The following is a 26,412-nucleotide window of genomic DNA, read 5'->3' on the forward strand; positions in this document are numbered from 1 at the left end:
AAAAATTCAAGTCAGAGACGAGACAAGACATAATTTGTTAAGTAGGGCAAATACTGGAAAGAATAAACAGACAAAAGAAATATGTAATCTTCATGTGGGTTCCAGCACATATAGGGGTGGAAGGGAATGAGCTGGCAGATAAGTGGGCAAAAGGAGGAGCTGTAAAGGAGGAGGTAGATCTCCCAGTAAAATATAGTAAATCAGAAATTAAGACAATTATTAAAGATAGGGTAAGAAAACAATGGCAGAGTAAATGGGATTCATGCCCTAAGGGCCGGTTTTATTACAACCTGCAGGGAAGAGTCGAGGGTAACACAGCAGAATGGGGTTGCAAGAACCGGGAGGAGGAGGATGTGATGGCAAGATTGAGGCTGGGTCACACAAGACTAAATAGCACACTTTAAATTATAGGAAAGCATGAAACGGGGGAGTGTGACTACTGTAGCTGTCAGGAGACTGTTGAACATGTAATCATATATTGTCCAAAGGATCAGTTGCAACGCAGAATTTTAAAAGATAGACTTCATCAGAATAGTATTCGTTGCGAATTAAAATACATTTTGCAAGGACTTAAACAAGACTGTGTACTCAAAGCAGTAACAAAGTATCTTATCTCCACCAAACTGGTAAAGAGGGTATAGAAAGACTATTGGGGTCGTCCCGGCCCACACTCCATACCGGATGGTGGCGGTAATGCACCATTCTCAGTTGCGTGCCAACCGCCATAAAACACTACTAGAAGAAGAAGTACGTTGCATCGACCAACAGACATAATCAGGGGGGATGATCTGTTCCATTTGAGCTTTTAAATAATAAAAAAAAACTGTTTAAGGGCGTACTTCATTATTACTACTGGAGTAAAGCTGTATATTATCATTATTTACAGAGGAAAATGGTACAGAAAGTAGTATAGAAGTGCTAACTTTCTTTTAACTTCTCTCCTCCCCCCGTGAGCTGGTGGACCGGTCCCGTCTGTTTGAAGTGAAGCGGGAGGTTCCACGGTGGTCAGCGGCTGCTGCTGCTGTTGTTGTTGTCTGTGAAAAAAGGAATAAAAAACATTCAGGTACACTCACAAATAACAGTTGTTGACAGTTTTGATAAGCGATTCGTAAGCATATTGGTTCTCTGTATACTGGAACAACATTACTTGAGAAATTCACCCTGTGTTTACTGCGCCCGCACAGCTAAGACGAGTAACTAGCAACAACTGTCATCTTTGGAGCTAACGCGTGTAATTCATTCAACTTTATAACACGTTTGAATTGGTTTAATTTTGCTATAAAGGATGGACATGACCACCCGTCTGAAGTGTCTTTTGATGGAGATCCAGCAGTACAAAGAGAGCAGGACAGCCACAAATGCTGCAAAACTTCAGAAACAAGTCGAGGTAAACATTTCATTTCTTCTTATAATCTTCCTAGTAACACAGTGAGGTTATTATATTATATAAAACATGATATTTGAAGCATTTAATTTGAAATCATTATGTGTATTCTGCCCATTGAGATAGCTGATGTGCAAAACATCCATAGAGATACAATTGTAAAAAATATGTAAAAAGGTAAGTCAAAGAGCTGTGGAACCATAATACCTACAGCCTTAATATGATAAGAGTCACTACTCATAAATGCATTCATCATATTATGTCAGAATACCTGAATAAATCCTGTTTAGCATTTAGCTTCTTAACTTTAACATTGGTTTAACATTTAAGATGTAGCAACCTCAAACTTTACATTTAAATTCCTTCAGTGCAAAGTTAATAAATATTATCTGCACATTTTTTATATTAACAATTTAAAAAAACGAATTGGTTGTACAAAACTCTTATCTTTTTAAACCTGCTTTTATTATGTTTGTAGGAGGTGTCCACTTTACCCTCAGAGCAGCTGCTGACCCCGGGCCTGTCACTGCCCACTGAATGTGTCACTGGACTCTCGGATTTAGCTGGAAACCCAAACACCAGTCCAGCCCTGACGAGCTCCATCGTCTCTCTGCTGGAACAGCTGGGTAAATTAATGGAAATAATGTAATGCACATTTTTCAGTTAAGGCTAAAATAAAAAAATATTGATGCATTGTAAATGGAGACCTGCTCATACCTTTATAGTCCAATTAGGTTCATTAGATCTTCTATTATAATATACTCTAGACATGTTACACCAACATTACTTGGCACTTCAGAGGAAAGTGGCAGAGTGCAGCCCAAACTACCAAGATATCAAATAAACAGATGTCAGTACATAAGAATCATAATCATAATAGACCTGGTGAACCTAATCGGACTATTACCGGTAATGCCCACAGCTTTACCTTTGTCATTTTGTGGAAATGTAATATTTCAGTTTTTCTGCCATGAAATGACTATAAAACTGTTGAATAAAACATTTTTTGTGCTTGGTACAACATTGACCCCTTGATACTGAAAACACTAACATGTAATGGATAACAGCAAAGCGTAAAACATATATGCTGTATAAAATGGCAAAGTTCTCATTCAATGCATGTACGTTTAGTATAATGTAAGAATTTATTTGATCTCGTGACAAAACTTCCAAGGAAGCCAGAGAGAATTTAGGTAGGTAGTTCAATAGCAAACCGTGTTTGTTTGACTATAGCTACGATAAGATAAGAGAACCTCCTGCAATGGGGAGTGCATAAACAACAAATAAATAAATAAAAATACGCCAAGAAAAATATACATTTCAAAATATACCTGTGTTATCTGTATACTTTTTCAATCTTGTGTAAAGAAAATGAATAATCATATTACTTATATTGCACTTTTTCTGTATTAGCCTGTGATGATGAGAGTCGAGAGGTGCTCCACAGCAGCTACAGCCTTTCAAGCACATTGGCATCTATTATCCACAGTCACAGCGCCACACCTGGAGAACCGCTCGTACTGCAGGTCAGATTCATTCAGACCTCTCAGAAGATTTTATTTATTTTTTTCTCAAATTCCGTAAGGCCTTTTGCTCTTTCTTTCAGTGTCTCCGGGTGCTTCAAAAGTTGACCTACAACACTCACATCTTTCAGTCAATGAGCTATTTCTATGAACTCATCACATTCCTCATGACCAATATGTAAGTTAATGAGAAGCTCTAGTCTACACATATGCACTATGGATTTTTCATTGATCTGCAGTTTCAGATATTAGGAAGTGCTTGCTGTATGTAAATTGGGAATATTATATTTTCTTATTTTCACAGACAGTCTCACAATGATGAACTCATCACTCCGTGTCTTGGCCTTATGGCTAACCTCTGTCGGGATAATCATTCTGTGCAAAGCCATATCAAATCTTTGGTGAGTGCAGTTATGTTTGTGCAGTCCTGCATATTTAGATACTTAAGTTGAGGACCTCAAAAGTTTCAGTACAAATTGACTTCACCACTTGCTATTTATCACTGTTATATTTAGTTTGATTAGAACTACTTCACCCTCTTTGCACCCTCTGATGCTGTTTTCATGCATAGCAGTCACAACTTAATTACGTTAATTACTTCAACATGAAAGATAAAGGTTATGCTGTTAAAGTAGTTTCAAAGGCCTGAATAAGATATAATATGGAACCTTTTCACAATTTGATACATGTAAGGATGTAGTTTAAAAGAAACACTATAACATACGATATTATTTCTTTTATCACAGGACAACTTAAAGCCTTTTTACCGCACACTGATAAACTTCTTGGCTCACCACAGTTTGACAGTGGTGGTGTTTACTCTGTCTATTCTGGCCAGTCTCACAATGAATGAGAAGGTTGGAGAGAAGGTATGTCCTAAAACATTACGTTTTAATATACAACACCTGGGACAACATAATTATTAACTTATTAATTTTTTTGTAGCTTTTTGATGCAAAAAACATCCATCAGACATTTCAGCTCGTGTTTAACCTCATTGTAAATGGTAATGACATTTGTAAATATGCTGTTGACCTTTTGGTTGACCTTCTGAAAAATGCAAAGATTGCAGATTATCTAACCAGGTAATACTACCCTTTATCTTCCTTTCTCTTATAATATTATTTTATTTATAGAATGCAAATTATAATCAAATGTAATTTTTGTAAACTTTATTTGCATCATTTATTTATTTTCCTCTAGGTATAAGCACTTTTCTGTTTGTGTGTTGAAAGTTTTGGGGCTTTTACATTCAAAAGATTCTGAGTCAGCTGCTAAGGTAAGATATGCTAAATGTTGGCCATATATATATATATATATACACACACATACTTGGCCTGACATTTGAACTGTTATAATGTATAATGTGTTGACCTAGCTCATACATATTTCTTTATGTACTGGACCAATGCACATGTAATAATGAACACCATAAAACTGGTTTGCCCTATCAGCAGACTCAGCACAAATGACCTAAGGTTTAATATTGTTTTTAATATACAGTAGTAATAACAAGTCATCTCCTTATATGTTGTCACAATTTTTGTCAGTTTAAAGGAGTTTTAGCCACAAGATTATTATGGCACATTTGTAGACCCAGTCCAGTACAAATAAGGCTTGACATCTGCTGAGTATTTTTTTTCTAAAAAAAACTGAATTGCTCATAGTGATATTGGCGCTGAGTACACCTTCATGTCATTACACTGCAACTGACAGAATTGTGTGAACAGGTGCTGGAGCTGCTTTTGTCGATGTGTCGTGTATCTGGTCTCCGCTCGCTGCTCTGTGAGGTAGTCTTCAAACCCGCCGCAGCCCCTAAACTTCGGGTGGGGCGCAGACAGGGACATGATCCTGATGTGAAGGATTCTGGAGTGGCACTGGTCCAGTGTCTGAGCTCTGATGTGGAGGGAGCAGAGGCGAGCACACTACAGGCTCTGCAGCTGCTACATGAACTACTGGAGGTGAGATACACAAATGCGCAAAATAAACTGGTATTTTATAGCCTAAACAATGCTCACGACTCTCTGAGATCTTTCTCTAAGATGTATTATTTATTAGTTCTAGATGAGTTTAGATACATTGAGTCAGCCCGGTCTGTCAATTAGCCGACCAAAAGGGATTGTGGCAAAAGCTCACAAAACTATTACCGGTACACATCTCTATGTATCTTACGACGGAGTATAAGGGTCCGTTAAATAAAATAAATTATGCAGGCGCTACGAGAATAAAGTCGTAGCATTTCTACATTAAAGATGTAATTTTACGAGAATAAAGTCATAATACTAGGAGAATATAGGCTGCTCTGCGTGAATGAGTGACTACTGCGTTATGAAGAATTTGGAGCATTTTGTTCAGGTATAGCTATTTCTTCCAAATCTGTATGGGTCGTCCAACTAAACAAACTCAAATGCTTGCAGTGTCCCTTCAAAGTGCTTAGACTGATGATAGTGTGGTGATGGTGGGCTAAAAGACACAGTATTTCATCGTGTGTAAACCCCAATTGAAAGTTTATCTGAACAAAATGCTCCAAATTCTCCATAATGCACATCACTCATTCACGCACAGCAGCCTATATTCTCATAAAAATACAACTTTATTCTTGTAATATTATGACATTATTCTCGTAATTCTATGACTTTATTCTCATAAAATTACGACTTTTTCAGGCTTCTGGTCATATGCAACATTTTGAGGACTTTTTCACATTAAAAAAACAATATTATTAAAAGTTGTTTATCTCTATGACAACGGCCCTCATTGTTTATCGTGACAAGACCCTCGAATAGCCAAGTATAACAATGATTGTTGATTTTACCCAACAGAAAATAAAGCAGTTTTCTGAAGCCCTGTGAGCCTAGCCGCCTCAGATTTACTGCATTGTAGTACTTTCTGTTTTCTTCTAGAAAATTCTAGGTCAGATATAGACAATAATGTTTTAATTATATTCAGTAATGTTGCTGTGGAATATGTATAATTCTTATATTTGTCTATAGGTTCATAAAATTAGAAGCTGTAAACTGCATTTCGTTTTTAAGTCAAGTATAATACATAGATCGCCTCTGGCACTCCTCAGACTTACTCATAAATCACTGTCAAATAATGTACATTTTTTTCAATGTTTGTATGTTTTAACCCATGCACTTTCATCATCAGTGACTCATTTTCTATAGAATTGATGGAGAAAGACTGTATTTTCTTTTTCCACAGAATAAACATGATTCTGCCCAACTGCGATGGAATAGATATAGCAATAGAGACTATACAAACATATTGAATTGAATGCAAATCATAACATAATGGACAATGGCAAAATCAAAATTTACAGCAACAAAAAAATTAGTTTAACTTTAAGATACAGGCATCTAAGCAAAGATGTAAATGACCACTATCTTGCTTGCAGTGGAAAAGCACATTAACTGCATTTAGGTTCAGGTGAGGGCCAAACCCTCGCACATTCTCACATTTCTGAAGAAGAAATTGCTATATTTGAACAAAACGCTCCAAATTCTTCATAACGCACTAGTCACTCATTCACCCAGAGCAGCCTATATTCTCCTAATATTACGACTTTATTGTCGTAATATTACGACTTTATTGTCGTAATATTACGACTTTATTGTCGTAATATTACGACTTTATTGTCGTAATATTACGACTTTATTGTCGTAATATTACGACTTTATTGTCGTAATATTACGACTTTATTGTCGTAATATTACGACTTTATTCTCGTAATATTACGACTTTATTCTCGTAATATTACGACAATAAAGTCGTAATATTACGACTTTATTCTCATAATATTACGACTTTATTCTCATAATATTACGACTTTATTCTCATAATATTACGACTTTATTGTCGTAATATTACGGCTTTATTCTCATAATATTACAACTTTATTCTCGGAATATTACGACTTTATTCTCGGAATATTACGACTTTATTCTCGGAATATTACGACTTTATTCTCATAATATTACGACTTTATTCTCGTAATATTACAACTTTATTGTCGTAATATTACGGCTTTATTCTCGGAATATTACGACTTTATTCTCGGAATATTACGACTTTATTCTCATAATATTACAACTTTATTCTCGGAATATTACGACTTTATTCTCGGAATATTACGACTTTATTCTCGGAATATTACGACTTTATTCTCGGAATATTACGACTTTATTCTCATAATATTACGACTTTATTGTCGTAATATTACGACTTTATTGTCGTAATATTACGACTTTATTGTCGTAATATTACGGCTTTATTCTCATAATATTACAACTTTATTCTCGGAATATTACGACTTTATTCTCGGAATATTACGACTTTATTCTCGGAATATTACGACTTTATTCTCATAATATTACGACTTTATTCTCGTAATATTACAACTTTATTGTCGTAATATTACGGCTTTATTCTCGGAATATTACGACTTTATTGTCGTAATATTACAACTTTATTGTCGTAATATTACGGCTTTATTCTCGGAATATTACGACTTTATTCTCGGAATATTACGACTTTATTCTCGGAATATTACGACTTTATTCTCGTAATATTACGACTTTATTGTCGTAATATTACGACTTTATTGTCGTAATATTACGGCTTTATTCTCATAATATTACAACTTTATTCTCGGAATATTACGACTTTATTCTCGGAATATTACGACTTTATTCTCGGAATATTACGACTTTATTCTCGGAATATTACGACTTTATTCTCATAATATTACGACTTTATTCTCATAATATTACGACTTTATTCTCGTAATATTACAACTTTATTGTCGTAATATTACGGCTTTATTCTCGGAATATTACGACTTTATTCTCATAATATTACAACTTTATTGTCGTAATATTACGGCTTTATTCTCGTAATATTATGACTTTATTCTCGTAATATTATTACTTTATTCTCGTAAAATTATGTCTTTAATGTCGACTTTATTCTCGTAGCACCTGCATAATTTATTTTATTTAACTGACCCTTATACTCCGTCATTGTATCTGACCCAAACTGCGCTCAAAAACTACCCCTGCAGGGGGAGTTTATGCAACAACTACTTATGCAGAAAAGTAAATGTAGTAGACAAACGTGTATTTAAATAAAGACAGATTAAACATGTGAATCATGAGTTTAGTCTGACTTTAGTTTTAAATAGCAGCAAATAACAAATCTTCAGCTAACTCACTCACTAACGTCTCCTTTCTGCTATTGTCCCATATAAATCCTTATCATACAAATAAAATGATCAGTCGACTAAAACTCCTTCATCTGATTAGTTGTCTAAAGGCCTACAGCCCTACTGTTTACATGCATACCAAAATTCTGACCATGATCTCATTTCAATCATAGTAATGAAATCCGTTCTAATGTAAGTAATCTGATTTTTATTGGATTGATCTCACCTGTGCAGGCTTTGACAAGGAAAACTTTACATTTTAAAATGAAAGTTTAAAATATTGTATTTTTAAAATGTCAGTTACAACAGTTCAAAAATCCATTAACTACACAGGTGTTTTGGCTGATCAGACGTCTTTTGGGCATGTAAACACAGCCCAAAAATCTGAGCTAACTGGGGAATCAGATGTACACACGTGGACAAAATTGTACCCTTCGGTTAATGAAGGAAAAACTCACAATGGTCACAGATTTAACTTGAATCTGACAAAACTAATAATAATAAAAAATTATATGAAATGTATCCAATTAAAGTCAGACATTATTTTTTTTATAATTCTGTTGAAGCATGATTGAAAAGCAAAGTCATGAAATAGGCCTGGACAAAAATGATGGTACCCTTAACTTAAGGTTTTGTTGCACAGCCTTTTGAGGCAACCACTGCAATCAAACTATTTCTGTAACTGTCAATGAGACTTCTGCACCTCTCAGCAGGTATTTTGGCCCACTCCTCCTGAGCAAACTGCTCCAGTTGTCTCAGGTTTGAAGGGTGCCTTTTCCAGATGGCATGTTTCAGCTCCTTCCAAAGATGCTCAATAGGATTTAGTTCAGGGCTCATAGAAGGCCACTTTAGAATAGTCCAATGTTTTCCTCTTAGCCATTCTTGGGTGATTTTAGCTGTGTGTTTTGGGTCATTGTCCTGTTGCAAGACCCATGACCTGTGACTGAGACCAAGTTTTCTGACACTGGCCAGCACATTTCTCTCTAAAATCCCTTGATAGTCTTGAGATTTCATTGTACCCTGCACAGTTTCAAGACACCCTGTGCCAGATGCAGCAAAGCAGCTCAGCTCCAGAACATAACAGAGCCTCCTCCATGTTTCACAGTAGGGACAGTGTTCTTTTCTTGACATGCTTAATTTTTCCATCTGTGACATAGAGCTGATGTGCCTTGGCAAAAAGTTCCATTTTTGTCCCATCTATCCATAGGGCCTCCCAGAAACTGTCTTGTCAACATGTAGTTTGGCAAATTCCAATCTGGCTTTCTTATGATTTGTTTTCAACAAATCAATGGCGTCCTCCTTGGTCATCTCCCATTAAGTCCAGTTTGGCTCAAACAACGACAGATGGTGTGATCTGACATTGATGTTCCTTGAGCTTGAAGTTCACCTTTAATCTCGTTAGAAGTTTTTCTGGGCTCTTTTGTTACCATTTGTGTTATCCTTCCCTTTGATTTGTCATCAATTTTCCTCCTGCGACCACGTCCAGGGAGGTTGGCTTCAGTCCCATGGATCTTAAATTTCTGAATAATAAGTGTCACAGGAACATCAAGCTGCTTGGAGATGGTCTTATAGCCTTTACCTTTAACATGCTTGTCTATAATTTTCTTTCTAATCTCCTGAGACAACTCTTTCCTTTGCTTCCTCCGGTCCATGTTGAGTGTGGTACTCGCAAATGTCACCAAACAGCAGTGATGACCTGTAGCCCTGTATATAGGCTCACTGTATGATTACAAGATTGTAGACACCTGTGATGCTAATTAGTGACACACCTTGGATTAACATGTCCCTTTGGTCACATTGTTTTCAGTCTTTTCTAGGGGTACCATCATTTTTGTCCAGGCCTGTTTCATGAGTTTATTTTTTTAAGTAATTCTTTTGAAGCATGGTTGAAAAGCAATGTCTGACCTTCATTGGTTAAATTTCATTGAATTTGTGATTATTATTACTTTTGTCAGATTCAAGTTATTTCTGTGGCCGTTGTGAGTTTCTCTTTCATTAACTGAAGGGTACCAACAATTTTGTCCACGTGTGTAATCTGTAGTTATCTGTTTTTACTGGCTGTGTGAAATATACTCAATGTCTATTTAGACTTTCTTTTCCTCTGTTATTGGGATGGTAAAAGGTTGTTCTAGTATAATAACTTTTGTGTCGCCTCTCCCTAACCTTACAGGAGGCTCTGGGGGCAGACTCTGTGGCGGACTGCCTCATGAGTTATGTTGAAATATTGCTTCCGGTTTTGCTGGATCTGCTCCGGGGCCTGGACTCCGCAGAGGGAGACGCTCAGCTCAAAAAACACTGCACCAGAATTACACATGTCACCAGCCTCCTGCTTGATATCCTGTTACATTTAGTTATGCAAAATTCAATATTATAATGTTGTATTTTTTATTACTATTTTTATGCAATCTTATAGTACTAAGTGATATTATTTCTAAACATATTAATTATTTCAACAGTTGAACTACACTGGTACAAATGCAGACCAGTGTTTCTCAAACAGTGTTATGTGTACCACTGGTGGTACATGGGCTTCCTCTGCTGATATTCGGGGTCCATTGCCAATTTAGACTTTATTGTAAATATACACAAGATAAGTCTGGTTTAGATCTTGTTTATACTCAGTTAGGTCTGACCTAATCCAGGTTTAGGCCAATTTCAGCAATGTTTTAGACCAGACTTGGCTTTAGACTAACTCTAGTGGTAATTGAGATGTTGAATATTTAATATTTGTGTGAAAAGAGCTATTGATATAGATGTCCATTAGCAAGAATAGTATTTAGATGCTTGGTTTTCACTAGATGTCACTAAGAGCTATACACAGTGTAGCACTTTGAGAGGCTTCTAAAGCAGTGGTCCCCATCCTTTTTTCTCATAAGAAGTAGTACTAATCATGAGATTTTTTTCAGGGATCAGTGAAAGAGAGTGGGATCCCCAGTCCGGTGGTTGGTGACCTCTGTTGTAAAGGGTAGTACAAATGGCATTGCTATTTTCCAGTCCACTTTATTTGTATAGCATATTTTACAAACAAGGCAGTTTCCAAATTGCTGCACATAATGACAATGTAAGGCAAAATAATGCATATAAATACAATAACAATAAAAATAATAACAATATGGTAAAAAAAATTATCATAATCAAATACAAATAGATCTAGTAGAGATTTGTCTCAGATGGTGCCACCTTGTCTAACAAACTGGATGAGCTGCTATAGAGATGCTGAGCTGGTTTTGTCAACCCTGTGCCCCTCAATGACCTCAGCTAGCTTTCACAGGACTCGTGGTCATGGTACCATCCATAGCTGCCCTGAGTGAGTTTTGCAGCCAGAGAGCACATGTTGGAGGTTTGGATTTTGCTCACCAGTTCTTCTGTGCTATACCATTGGTGCAGGTTTTGTGAGTTTGGAATACGTGACCCTGATTAGGAAGCTTATTCTCACCTGAGGCAGCTCGGTCACACCCTCCCATGTCCCATCTCCCTTGCTTGGACTGGCTCACTGCTTTGACTCTGTAGCCTTCCTCTTCCTCCTTTGTGACCTCAAGGACTATTAGCCTTTTCCTCTCTGCTTCTGTGCTCTTAGATCATATTTTAGCTGTTATTCCCCAATAGTGACCTGCTCTGCCATGTTTTACCATTCCTATGACCTCCTGGTTTTTCAAACGGGTTGTGACCTGCTGGACCGCCTGATCTGTCTCCTGTTTTCTCCTGGTACAGACTTTGGCATTGGTGTTCAGCTCAGTACTAGTCAAACCTTTCCACCAATGCTTTTCATTGAGAACCTCAATGATGAATGATAAAATATTGCACAAATCCACATGTTTAATTTTGTCCCGATAACCCTTAACCCCATCACTGCTGTGTGCGGAGGACTCCACACGGACTGTGGTCTCTAGGCATGTGAGTGCTCAGCTCTGCCTCTCACAGGTGGAAGAGCTGCTCTCCTGTTGTCATAACAACAGCCCCCTGAGCCGCCCTGCCCCCCTGTCCGACAACAGCCTCAGGTCAGTGACATCTACTGTAATCAACAGTTACTTGCAATACGGTGTTACAGTGGAACTAGCTTTGGACTTCCATTTATCTTTAAAGGGTCCATATTATGCTATTTTCTCATCTGTTACAATGTTGTTTCTCCATCTAAAACATACCTGGAGTTGTGTTTTGTTTCATTCACACATAAATAAGTGCTTGCTTTTAGTTCTTTTTATGTAATGTGCAGATGGCAAATACAGTCATCGGTGTATTCACTTGCATAAATGTGTCAAATAGTAGTAACAAATAGCATTGTATTGAATGTAACAATGTCTGTTTTTAGTCAGGTCAGTTCTGAAGCCCTGTTGAAAACGCTGGAGCTTATGAGTAAACTGAGACAACAGGTGAAGGACATGGTGACCAGCTTCTACAAGATGCTGCAGGTGAGTAAATGTGAATAACAGAATGATATAATAACAAAATAAAAATGCTGAGTAATAGGGACAAGATCTTGCACAATAGAATATTTTTTAAATGTGTTTACATTTGGATTGGACAAAAAGGGTTAAATGCTGATGAGTTACATTTCTTGAGAAGCTGCAGTGACATCAAATCAGTGCTACAGTGACATCAAATATAAAATAAAGTAAATCAGAAATGGTGAGGGCTAAATTGTGAACTGAACTGCACAATTTATTTAATATAAATGATTTCAAAATCTTGTCTCGTTCTGAATGTGATACTCTTAAAAGGCATAGTATAGTACTTTTTATGTTTTTACTTTGGTTTTAGACAAAGTGAGAGTTTGAGGTTTTTTTTCCTAACTTTACAGTCTAATTGTGGTTTATCGTTCCACAGGACCAGAGGATCGTCACCCCTCTTTCGTTGGCACTGACGTCCCATCACAGAGAAAGTGTTCAGACAGCACTCTCACTGCTGTTTGAAGCCACTCCTCTCCCAGAATTCCCTGCCCTCATGTGAGTCTATGTCCTGAAAAACTATTATGATATAACCTCATAGTTCTCAAACTGTGGCATGCATAAATATAGAGAAACCCAAGAGCCTTTTACTGAATTGATCTCATGAGGGGAAGAGGTTCACTTTTTATAGCAGATAATAATAAATTAAGGTGTACATAGTAAAAGACAAAGTTAAATCTGTCAACTGGACAAAAAGGAGGAAGTAGGAGTGAAGACATTTCGCTGCTCATCCAAGCCGCTTCTTCAGTTCTGGTCAGATTTAACTTTGGCTTTTACTATGGATCAGCCCTTGATGACTGAGAGATTACACATACAGGTGTATATGTAGTAAAAATCAAGATAAAAATATTCACACGCCCAACATCAAGAGTGTACTTTATAATTCCCTGGATAATTAATTTCATTCCTGATGCAAATTCATTCCTTTCTTTATCTATTATACTTTATTGTTCCCTTGTGAGAGAAATTTATTCTGACACATCCTTCAAGCAGTGTCACTGTTTGAAGGATGACCTATCAGGAATGTCGCCTGGGGACCCATTTCCAGATCTTGACCTAGTCTTGGTCAGAAAGTACCTTAACTGGAGGATTTTCACCTATTGTGCATGGGTTTAAGGGGAAACCAGACATGTGGAGAACATACAAACTCCTCACAGAAAGGTTCAGGCAACCTGGGAATCAAAACCAGGACCTTCTTGCAGTGAAGCGTGAGTGAGAGCTACTGTGCTTCTGAGCTACCAGATTTCATCTGGAAACACTGAACTTGAGATTTTTGTTCTCCACATTATTTGATTTCAAATGGTGCATGCTTTATTTCAGCCTGGGCGAGTGTATTGCTGCTAACAATGCCTATCGCCAGAGGGAGGCAGAGCTGTCTGTCAAACGCGTTGCCGTGCAGGAGTTCCCGCCCACTCGGACAAACTGCAGTATTTTAGACTCATCCACAGGCTCCATCCACAAGACTGTCAACGGTTTAGCAGACAAGATGCTCAAGGGACTCGCGGTACATATTATTTTGCATAGCAGACAGAGCTGAACAATTTAGGGAAAATCTCTAATTGTTATGTTTCTGACAAACATTGCATCCAGAAGAACTGACCAGAAAACTGAAATATGAACCGACAAACAATATAAAAGACTCACATTTCAGAACATGTTTGTACAGATCTAAACTACAGGGTTAGCAGCTTTTATGCAGAATCAGACAGGAGATGTTGTTTGTGGAGGAAATTATTAGACTTAAAAAACAACATCCTTTGTGATTTGCTCAATGCGTCCATTCAGACTGCAATATTGATACAGTTGTGATCAATCTTAGTAACCTAATAATGGACTATGAATATTCATCAATAATTGTTGACTGTTTTTTTGTGTGTGTGTCTGATATAGTTGAACAACTAAATTAATGTTGCATAGTTTGCGTACAAACTATCCATAGGTTTCAGACAGTTGCAAATCTAGCAGTGTTGCCATAGCAATTAACAATAAAAAAAATTATATATAATATTTTTTTTCTTTTATAATTTATATTATATAATAATATGGTGGCCAATCCATGTGTGATAATGATGTGTCATGCTCCTGAACCACTCAGGAGCATGACACATCAAGCCTGATGAATCCTGGCATTGTCATCTTGGAATATGCCCGTGTCATCAGGGAAGAAAAAATCCATTGATGGAATAACCTGGTCATTCAGTATATTCAGGTGTCAGCTGACCTCATTCTTTGAGCGCAGACTGTTGCTGAACCTAGACCTGAACAACTGCAGGAGGCTCGTACCTATTTGCTTAGTTAAATCCAGGTGGCGCCTTTTTTGTTGGCCAGACAGTATATATACTATATCATAGTGGCTATGACATAGCCAGACTAAGATTTCTATTGTTAAATGGAGATTTTTTTTTTTTTTTTTTTGAACGTGTTTAATTTTTTGTTAGTCAAGTATCACAAAATGACTAGAGGCAACTCTTTTTTTATAACTGTAGTTATGTTTACTTATGTAAGAAGCATAAAGTATAATTTGTCATGTCAGTTTCTTTTATTAATGGGTAAACACTGCATCACAAGTAGTACAATGAAATCTGTAGCCTGCCTGTCTATACAATATTCCTGATTGCTGAATAATGTGATTTAAAAAAAATCCCTCACAAATTCAATAAATTAAGAAGATGTTGTCTATAGTTACAGGAGAAGCCAAAGGATTCCCTTGTGTCTGAGGTGATTAATGTGTACGAGCAGAAGCTGTCAGCATTTGAGGTATGTTCTTTTTATTTGTACAGTGCCAGTTGTCTTGTATTTTATATCAAACATACAGTATCAGTCTCACCAGATAAATAAATTAGTTGATACCTTTCTCACCATTTCTTCTCCTGTACTTTTGTGGGTTTCTCATGTGAAGTGGTCTAAGGTGCATTATAAAAAGAAAACAATAAGGTTTCAATGTTTTTATCTCTTCAGTCTAAAGAGAGCAGACTTCAGGATCTGTTGGAGGCTAAAGCTCTGGCTCTGTCTCAGGCCGACCGTCTCATCTCTCAGTTTAGAGTGCAACAAGCTCAGGCTGAGGCTGAGGTAAACTTCTTTTTTCGCCAGAATTATTTACTGTGTTATATTATCTGTATATATATTTCAAATAGTTTGTTGATGTTAATTCGGTGCTGATAGGGCTGGGCAGTATGACAATATGATTTTATCTGGTCTTCTTACAAACAAATAAGCTCTCTGGATAAATTTCCTGAAGACATTCCATATAATATTTGTTTGTCTGTAAAATAGCATTGTTATACCAGTCCTTGGTAAAGTAATCTAAATTTAAGTATTTCTTTATTATGTATGATTCCAGGCTCGAAAGCTGGGTTGCCTCTTGAAAGAGGCAGAGCGTAGGCGCGAGGAGCTGCAGTGCGACCTGGGTAATCAGGTTCTGGAGGTGGAGAGGTGTAAGTGTGACATCGAAGAGCTGCTTAAACACAACGGCAGACTGCAGCAGGACTCAGAGGAGCATCAGACGCTGAAGGGAGCATACAACACTCTGCTCAACAGGTCAGGAGGGAAAACAACAGTTTAATGAGTTTTATTGTCAAGGTTCACTTTGTTTGTTCCAGCTGGTTAGTTATGAGTCAGTCCATCCATACATTTTACTACTAAACATAATGTGTAGGGCTGCAACTAACCATTGTTTTGGTAATCGATTAATCTAGCGATTATTTGTTTGATTCATTGATTAATTGTTTAGATGTGAAAGGCCTGTGAACATGAGTTGTTTTTTTATTATATTTGACCAAGAAGAAGCTAAAGTGATGCCGTCAGAGAACATCTTCACTGAGTATAACTAAACTGGTTGTTCAGTAAAAACACACATGTTAAACATTCCCTGTGGCACTTTGGGTCATAGAACCTCGTAAAATATTTGACATGTAGATCAGTGCTTGATCCATTGTGTAATGTTTCTTTCAGGTTGAATGAAAGTGATCGTCTGTTGAAGGAGCTGCAGGCAGCTCACATTTCTTTGACGAAACAAAATGACAATTTGAAGAAAAACCATGAGACACTTCAGCTGCAGAACGACAGGTTATAGACTTATTTTCTCATATTTAAAACACCACAACACATAAGGTTATCTGTGGCTTAGATGAGGGATCAGTTAATGTTTTCTGCACCAAGGGCCACCTCAACATTGGGCTTTAAATTAACTAAAGGGTGCAACAACACTGAATTGAACCGAAACAATGAAAAAACGGGATAAAAATAAAATAGGACTGAACCAACCACCAAATACTAAACCTGGTCTAAACTTATCATATTTATATTAAAACCTCATGTAGGATTGTTAAGGATTTCAAGGGCAGTTATCTTGTCACTGTTTTTGATATGGAGACCTTTTCTACCTTGGATCAATTCTGGATGAATAAAGAGACACCAACATATGACTAATTAACGTGAGTCATCTGTATCTAAGGATGGTGGTGTTGGTGGAGGAGAGAGAGGAAGAAATCAAATCTCTACACTCAGATCTGCAGCAGAAGGACGGTGATATCGCAGGTCAGTGAATCATAGTGATCTGTAATATATGAGTACTTGATGTGACGCCCTTTTCGTTGTTTATCACTTTAAATGACTTTCTAAATGATGTTTTTCTTCCTTGAAAATATGTGTATTTTGAAAGTATGTGTATTTTGGAATTAGAATGTTTTTCTGAAATCTTTTCTGAAAAACTTTGAGCATGCTCCAGTTTGATGTCCTGTGGTGAGACGGCTGTATTTCCTGAGAAAAATACAATTCTACTGTTACAATGTCATTCTTTAAGAAGGGACAGTTACATAATTATTAGCACTACAGATATATTAAGGTCTTTATTAGAATTTTAACATGGCAATTTTTTATTGAGTGTTCAGCAGGGGCAGGAGAGGTCACACAAACGGACAGGTTTAAATGTCTCAAATTTAAAAAGTTACATAAATGATTATGTAATGTTTGTGAAAGTCTTCTTACAATTGTTGTAGAGCTGATTTGTTGTCTGATTTGATTTGACAGAAAAGAGTCTTTACACACCCAAATGTCTGTTGTTCTTTTAATTTAGATGAACGGAAAGGTGGTTAGATGGACAAAAAGATAAACTTTATTGTCTGTCCCAGCAGGTGACAGAATTTTTTTCTTTAACAAGACACAACATTCATCGTAAGAGTCATACATAAAACACATTAAAAACACATCACAACAGCAGACTGCAGCTCTGTGGCCTGAGCTCAGGGCAAATGGCAGCTGGACTGTTTTTATGCCAGAGGGACTTGCCTGATGGTAACAGTGGCTGTGGTTATATGCACACTCAAAATCGGATTATTTTCAGATTTTTGGAGCTGAAAGATTAAAATGACAAGCAAACTTCAAACCCTTATTTCACCTTATTTCTTATTTCTCTGAATACTCACATGAGACTGTGCAATTTAAATGCCCTTTAGTATCTGATTTCTAAACCTTTAAGGCAATGCAAGTTTATTTGTATATCACAATTTGTACACAGAGTCATTCAAAGTGCTTTACAGAATAAGAAAGACATTAAAATCACACAAATCAAAACATAAATAATCACAAATAATCATCATAAAATTAACATTAAAACAAAAGAGTGCACAATAAAAGCCTTTCAGTCGTATACACAGCTAAAAAGAACGGTTTTGAGCCTGTATCTAAACATTGTCAAAGTCGAGGCCTGTCTCACATCTTCAGGAAGATTATTCCTGATTTTAGCTGCATAAAACTGAAACACTGATTCTCCATGTTTAGTCCTGACTCTGGGACCAGCAGGAGGTCAGTCCCTGAAGTCCTCAGAGTGTGAGATGGTTCACATGGCTCTAGATGTTCTTTAGTGCTGGTCGATGGAGAGACTTGGTCACAGACAGAGCTGCTTTAAACTCTATTCTCTGAGCCACAGGAGCCAGAGACCTGAGCACAGGACTTATGTGCTCGTACTTCCTGGTTCTAGTCAGGACCCTGTTCTGTCTTAACGCTCGTTTGGAGAGGCCAGTGAGCAGGCCGTTACAGCAGTCTAACCTACTGGAGACAAACGCATGGACAAGTCTCTCTAAGTCTGGTTTTGACAGTATACCTTTTTTAGATGGTAAAAAGCTGCAGATGTTATTGATTTGATGTGGCTGTTAAATTAAAGTCTGAGTCCATTATTAACCAAAGATTTCTAGCCTGATTTGAAGGTTTTAGAGAGAGACACTGGAGGTGACTGCTGACACTTTCTCTGTGTTTCTGTGGCCAAAGATGATGACTTCAGTCTTGTCTGAGTTTAGCTGAAGAAAGTTGTTTTGCATCCACACACTGATGTGCTGGATGCAGTGAGTGAATCCACTGGTCCATATTCACCTGCTGCAGTGAGACATAGATCTGAGTGTCATCTGCAGAGTTGTGGTAAGACACATTATTGCTGCATAATGGCAGCATGTAGAAATTGAACACCACAGGTCAGAGACATTTTATCTGAGACACATTTTCCAAGTTCAAAAAAGTACCAGAGTTGTCCACCCAGTCCTCCAGTCTCTGTAGGAGGATCCCATGATCCACAGTGTCAAAGGCAGAACTCAGATCTAACAGGATCAAGACTGAGACTTTGCCTGCATCAGTGTTCAGGCGGATGTCATTTCTCACGTTGATGACTAGAAAACATCAAAGGAGTTGTTCATTTGGACAAATTTAATAAGCTATTGGTAAACAACTTTTTCAAGGACTTTGCCTAAAAACGGCAGATTTGAGATTTAAAATGACTTGATTTTGGTGAGCTTATAACCGCGGCCACTGAGTTATGGAGCCTCAGTGATGTGACTGGCCTTTCTCACTTTTTCTAAACATATGTCAGGTCTGCGCTCTGAGCTCAGAGCTGAGCAACAGAAACTGAAGGAGAAGGAGCAGGAGCGGCGCGACCTGGAGGAAACTGTGGATGTCCTGAGGAAAGAGCTCGATAAAACACAGCAAGCACGAAAAGACGCCAGCATCAAGGTATGAAGCCGCCATTTTTCATTATGAAGGAGTTGACCCTTAGCCCAAACTCAGTAGGGCTGAAGGATATGGGAAAAACATCTAATTACATTTTTTTTCTGTTCTTTTATGTTTTAACAATAAGATTCTGTTCAAAGTTGACGTTTTAAACACGTCCAGAAGAATTGACAAAAGACTGAAATCTGAACTGACAAACTCTAATACAGGAATCACATTTTGTGTTTGTACAGATTTAAACTACACAGTTAGCAGTTTTATGCAGAATAATTTACTAATTATACACTACATATATTATATACTGTACAACTCATGTTCAGGAGGCTGTGATCAATATGAGCGTTCATATTCCTGTTTAGGGGCGTGATTTTCCACAATGGTGCGAGTGACTAACTGAAAAACTGTTGGCTAACTTGCCTGTAATTTTATGTGAGACACTGGAGTTTAAGCACACAAATCATCTCAGCTCTTGTAGTTCCAACCAAGTCGGCTGTTTCTGGTCAGATTGTGTTAAAACAAAGCTCAAAATATGTCTAATTTGTGGAACAGCTTCTAGCAGAGTAGTGCTTTCTGTTAGATTCACACCCTCGAGAAAAGTATCAATTAACATCTGGCAGTTTCTTTTTCGTGCTCTTGTTTATTCACAGTTGTCATTTATCTGATTCCTCACAGCACAGATTGTACCCATCATATAGACATTTCACTGCTTATTTTTACACATTATGTAACATTGCAAAGAGATACTACATATTAAATTCTATTTAATACTATTACATGTACACTGTTATAGATGACCACTGGCATTTATACAGCCTTTGGGGTTTACAGTTTAATTATGAGTTTTCAGAAAGATATTGTGAATCTGATTGGACTTCGGGATACATGTTTTAAAATGAAGATGAAAGATAAGCCTTTATTTGTCTTACAATAGGGAAATTACAGTGTTGCAACACAAAGGTCAAGAACAGTAGGAGAATAGGCAGTGGCTTCAGTATATTATAGTATTTGTACAATAAGTGGCTAACTATGGATTATTTACAGTGCATTTACCATTTGGGAGAAATCTAAAATCTGTAATACATTTGATTGATTGTAGCAGTTCCTAACAGGTTTTAAAGGTCTACATGGTTAGCTGAAAAATGGCTAAAGATAATAATCACAAGAGATTCCCATTGCCTTCAAATATTTTAAATGGTAGATCCGCAGGAGATAACTGAGATCTAGGAGTTTTGAAATGTTACCTGAGTTTCCAAGCTGGTATTCTGAGATGGAAGGGTGTTTCAGTTTGAATTTAGGAGCTGGAACTGGATCTGACCTCCAAGGGTAAATGAAACACAGCATTTTTCACACATAAGCCCACTCCAGTCTCTGCATATTCCCCATATTCCCGCGAATTTACCTGGAAACTTGCCACGTCAAAAATGCAAAGAAAATGTTCAGGCAAAATGCTGAGTAAATTCCCAGGTCAGGCAGCATGTGTGACTGGGGCTTTAAACTGTATGTGTGACTGGGGCTTTAAACTGTATGTGTGACTGGGGCTTTAAACTGTATGTGTGACTGGGGCTTTAAACTATGTGGGTGACTGGGGCATTAAAGTATATATGAGTGGGGCATTAACCTGTATGTGTGACTGGGGCATTAACCTGTATGTGTGAATAGGGCTTTAAACTGTATGTGTGACTGGGGCATTAACCTGTATATGTGAATAGGGCTTTAAACTGTATGTGTGACTGGGGCATTAAACTGTATATGTGACTTGGGCTTTAAACTATGTGTGTGACCGGGGCTTTAAACTGTATGTGTGACTGGGGCTTTAAACTGTATGAGTGACTGGGGCTTTAAACTGTATGTGTGACTGGGGCTTTAAACTGTATGAGTGACTGGGGCTTTAAACTGTATGTGTGACTGGGGCTTTAAACTGTATGTGTGACTGGGGCTTTAAACTGTATGTGTGACTGGGGCTTTAAACTGTATGTGTGACTGGGGCTTTAAACTGTATGTGTGACTGGGGCTTTAAACTGTATGTGTGACTGGGGCTTTAAACTGTATGTGTGACTGGGGCTTTAAACTGTATGTGTGACTGGGGCTTTAAACTATGTGGGTGACTGGGGCATTAAAGTATATATGAGTGGGGCATTAACCTGTATGTGTGACTGGGGCATTAACCTGTATGTGTGAATAGGGCTTTAAACTGTATGTGTGACTGGGGCATTAAACTGTATATGTGACTTGGGCTTTAAACTATGTGTGTGACCGGGGCTTTAAACTGTATGTGTGACTGGGGCTTTAAACTGTATGTGTGACTGGGGCATTAACCTGTATATGTGAATAGGGCTTTAAACTGTATGTGTGACTGGGGCATTAAACTGTATATGTGACTTGGGCTTTAAACTATGTGTGTGACCGGGGCTTTAAACTGTATGTGTGACTGGGGCTTTAAACTGTATGAGTGACTGGGGCTTTAAACTGTATGTGTGACTGGGGCTTTAAACTGTATGTGTGACTGGGGCTTTAAACTGTATGAGTGACTGGGGCTTTAAACTGTATGTGTGACTGGGGCTTTAAACTGTATGTGTGACTGGGGCTTTAAACTGTATGTGTGACTGGGGCTTTAAACTGTATGTGTGACTGGGGCTTTAAACTGTATGTGTGACTGGGGCTTTAAACTGTATGTGTGACTGGGGCATTAACCTGTATGTGTGAATAGGGCTTTAAACTGTATGTGTGACTGGGGCATTAACCTGTATGTGTGAATAGGGCTTTAAACTGTATGTGTGACTGGGGCATTAAACTGTATATGTGACTTGGGCTTTAAACTATGTGTGTGACTGGGGCTTTAAACTGTATGTGTGACTGGGGCTTTAAACTGTATGTGTGACTGGGGCTTTAAACTGTATGTGTGACTGGGGCTTTAAACTATGTGGGTGACTGGGGCATTAAAGTATATATGAGTGGGGCATTAACCTGTATGTGTGACTGGGGCATTAACCTGTATGTGTGAATAGGGCTTTAAACTGTATGTGTGACTGGGGCATTAACCTGTATGTGTGACTGGGGCTTTAAACTGTATGTGTGACTGGGGCTTTAAACTGTATGTGTGACTGGGGCTTTAAACTGTATGTGTGACTGGGGCTTTAAACTGTATGTGTGACTGGGGCTTTAAACTATGTGGGTGACTGGGGCATTAAAGTATATATGAGTGGGGCATTAACCTGTATGTGTGACTGGGGCATTAACCTGTATGTGTGAATAGGGCTTTAAACTGTATGTGTGACTGGGGCATTAACCTGTATGTGTGACTGGGGCTTTAAACTGTATGTGTGACTGGGGCTTTAAACTGTATGTGTGACTGGGGCTTTAAACTGTATGTGTGACTGGGGCTTTAAACTGTATGTGTGACTGGGGCTTTAAACTGTATGTGTGACTGGGGCTTTAAACTGTATGTGTGACTGGGGCTTTAAACTGTATGTGTGACTGGGGCTTTAAACTATGTGGGTGACTGGGGCATTAAAGTATATATGAGTGGGGCATTAACCTGTATGTGTGACTGGGGCATTAACCTGTATGTGTGAATAGGGCTTTAAACTGTATGTGTGACTGGGGCATTAACCTGTATGTGTGACTGGGGCTTTAAACTGTATGTGTGACTGGGGCTTTAAACTGTATGTGTGACTGGGGCTTTAAACTGTATGTGTGACTGGGGCTTTAAACTGTATGTGTGACTGGGGCTTTAAACTATGTGTGTGACTGGGGCTTTAAACTATGTGTGTGACTGGGGCTTTAAACTGTATGTGTGACTGGGGCTTTAAACTGTATGTGTGACTGGGGCTTTAAACTGTATGTGTGACTGGGGCTTTAAACTGTATGTGTGACTGGGGCTTTAAACTGTATGAGTGACTGGGGCTTTAAACTGTATGTGTGACTGGGGCTTTAAACTGTATGTGTGACTGGGGCTTTAAACTGTATGAGTGACTGGGGCTTTAAACTGTATGTGTGACTGGGGCTTTAAACTGTATGTGTGACTGGGGCTTTAAACTGTATGTGTGACTGGGGCTTTAAACTGTATGTGTGACTGGGGCTTTAAACTGTATGTGTGACTGGGGCTTTAAACTGTATGTGTGACTGGGGCATTAACCTGTATGTGTGAATAGGGCTTTAAACTGTATGTGTGACTGGGGCATTAACCTGTATGTGTGAATAGGGCTTTAAACTGTATGTGTGACTGGGGCATTAAACTGTATATGTGACTTGGGCTTTAAACTATGTGTGTGACTGGGGCTTTAAACTGTATGTGTGACTGGGGCTTTAAACTGTATGTGTGACTGGGGCTTTAAACTGTATGTGTGACTGGGGCTTTAAACTATGTGGGTGACTGGGGCATTAAAGTATATATGAGTGGGGCATTAACCTGTATGTGTGACTGGGGCATTAACCTGTATGTGTGAATAGGGCTTTAAACTGTATGTGTGACTGGGGCATTAACCTGTATGTGTGACTGGGGCTTTAAACTGTATGTGTGACTGGGGCTTTAAACTGTATGTGTGACTGGGGCTTTAAACTGTATGTGTGACTGGGGCTTTAAACTGTATGTGTGACTGGGGCTTTAAACTATGTGGGTGACTGGGGCATTAAAGTATATATGAGTGGGGCATTAACCTGTATGTGTGACTGGGGCATTAACCTGTATGTGTGAATAGGGCTTTAAACTGTATGTGTGACTGGGGCATTAACCTGTATGTGTGACTGGGGCTTTAAACTGTATGTGTGACTGGGGCTTTAAACTGTATGTGTGACTGGGGCTTTAAACTGTATGTGTGACTGGGGCTTTAAACTGTATGTGTGACTGGGGCTTTAAACTGTATGTGTGACTGGGGCTTTAAACTGTATGTGTGACTGGGGCTTTAAACTGTATGTGTGACTGGGGCTTTAAACTATGTGGGTGACTGGGGCATTAAAGTATATATGAGTGGGGCATTAACCTGTATGTGTGACTGGGGCATTAACCTGTATGTGTGAATAGGGCTTTAAACTGTATGTGTGACTGGGGCATTAACCTGTATGTGTGACTGGGGCTTTAAACTGTATGTGTGACTGGGGCTTTAAACTGTATGTGTGACTGGGGCTCTAAACTGTATGTGTGACTGGGGCTTTAAACTATGTGTGTGACTGGGGCTTTAAACTATGTGTGTGACTGGGGCTTTAAACGGCATGTGTGAATGGGACTTTAGACTGAAGATCATACATCTCATAGATTTAATTTTAAAGCATAAATAAAATATGAAGTGTAGATTAAATAACTTTTAAACCGGGTTGGAAAGTAACTCATTTCAAAAACTCACATTATTGTAACTGAGGTACTGGGGTAATACAGAGTATAATTCTAACCATATAATTAGTTACATGTCATGTCATAAAGTTTACTGGGTACTGCACAAGTCCATAAATTGTTCCAGCCTGTGGCAGTTTTAGCTCCTTTCTAAACCCACAAAATTGCATAAAAGCACTGCACCACCAGCTCTGACTGGACATAGCCAACAGCAGCATGACTCTTTGTTCTGATGACGTTTACGGCAACGTCAGCTCCCACTGGGCACTGCAGTTTTGTAATGTGAAGTCAGTGGACTTGTTTCTTTTAGCTGAATATTGCGATTTAAAATGTACAATTTATAACATAATAATACACAAGTGTCATGGATTATAACTATATAGCAGACACAAGCACAATGTTTGCTTTAAAGAAAATGTTTTATTGCTGTGTACCTAAGGCAACGGCTCTGGAGCAGCAGAAGAGCCAGCTGGAGTTGAAGCTAAAACAGAAAGAAGATGAACTGAACAAACACTCAGCCATGATCGCCATGATCCACAGCCTGAGCAGCGGCAAAATGAAGAACGACTCCAACGTGTCGCTATGACAACACTGTTTTTAACAAACCTACACTCATCAACTTTTCCATTTTTAGCTTAGTAATAAAAGTGTCATGGATTATATCTTGCTTTTAAAAATAAATGTTGGTAGATTTTATGATTGTACTTCACATCTTTCTTCCTAAGCCTAAGTTATTTAAGTCATTTCTAGATACAGATGGATAGATAAAGACAGATAGATACTTTATTCATCCCAAGGGAAATTCAAGTTTAGCTGCAGGAGCGTACTGCACTTCTTTGTCTCAGTGAAAGGTCTCAGTGTAGTTTAACTGGAATATATGAGGCAATGATATGGTGAGGGTCATAGACCTACAGACAAATTTAACTAAATAAACTACTATAGCTACAACTGTAGATAAAAGCACTTTAATGTCCCAATGTAAATTGGGTAGTGGTCCAAAATCTTTTTCTAGTCAAAGCTACACGGTCAAAAAGGCCACACGAGTCCTGCTTTAACTTTATTTCAATGATTTAAATCAATTACCCTTATAACCTGCTGATATTACTTTCAAGATGACCATATAAATGTAATGTACCAAATCATTGTTCTGAGCAGAATCTCCCAGCGAACAGGATTGTGCTGGTGGCATTGTGTCTGATGAAGAAGATGAAGGGGTGATCTGCGTTGAAAGTGACTCGAGGAGGAGGTAGAATGCAGCTTTGCACAACAAGGGACCTTGTATAAGCTGCCGCCTCTGTTCCTCTGTCATTCACATCAACAAAAGCTCTGTGGACAACCTGAGAGACCATCAAGTCTTTGACAGGTGACATACCGACGGGGATCAATAAAAGAAAACTGTATTATTTTTATTGCACTTAAATGGCTTCTACTCTCTGTAAACTACACTCCTTGGTTTCAAGAAAACATCTGGAGACCTGTGTTTCAACACTGAGTCCAGATCAAAATGATCCAGATTTCCAAATCCCTGGATTCTG

General features: G+C 38.1%; 1 protein-coding gene across 1 annotated transcript; it reads left to right on the plus strand.

Moving 5' to 3' along the window:
• Positions 1 to 959: 959 nt before the first annotated feature.
• cip2a (cellular inhibitor of PP2A) lies at positions 960 to 25,572 on the plus strand. The gene is made up of 22 exons (XM_033986121.2): positions 960 to 1,063; positions 1,285 to 1,387; positions 1,863 to 2,010; positions 2,798 to 2,910; positions 2,991 to 3,085; positions 3,212 to 3,308; positions 3,654 to 3,776; positions 3,853 to 3,992; positions 4,111 to 4,186; positions 4,638 to 4,868; positions 10,284 to 10,446; positions 11,964 to 12,111; positions 12,423 to 12,522; positions 12,938 to 13,056; positions 13,879 to 14,062; positions 15,241 to 15,315; positions 15,517 to 15,627; positions 15,899 to 16,095; positions 16,510 to 16,623; positions 17,012 to 17,094; positions 19,415 to 19,554; positions 25,317 to 25,572. The coding sequence occupies exons 2-22, from the start codon at positions 1,286 to 1,288 to the stop codon at positions 25,461 to 25,463; spliced, it is 2,706 nt and encodes a 901-aa protein (XP_033842012.1). The 5' UTR covers positions 960 to 1,063; position 1,285; the 3' UTR covers positions 25,464 to 25,572.
• Positions 25,573 to 26,412: the final 840 nt, after the last annotated feature.

The sequence above is a fragment of the Periophthalmus magnuspinnatus genome, chromosome 20, assembly GCF_009829125.3.
Source record: "Periophthalmus magnuspinnatus isolate fPerMag1 chromosome 20, fPerMag1.2.pri, whole genome shotgun sequence".
In the NCBI taxonomy this organism is placed as follows: domain Eukaryota; kingdom Metazoa; phylum Chordata; class Actinopteri; order Gobiiformes; family Gobiidae; genus Periophthalmus; species Periophthalmus magnuspinnatus.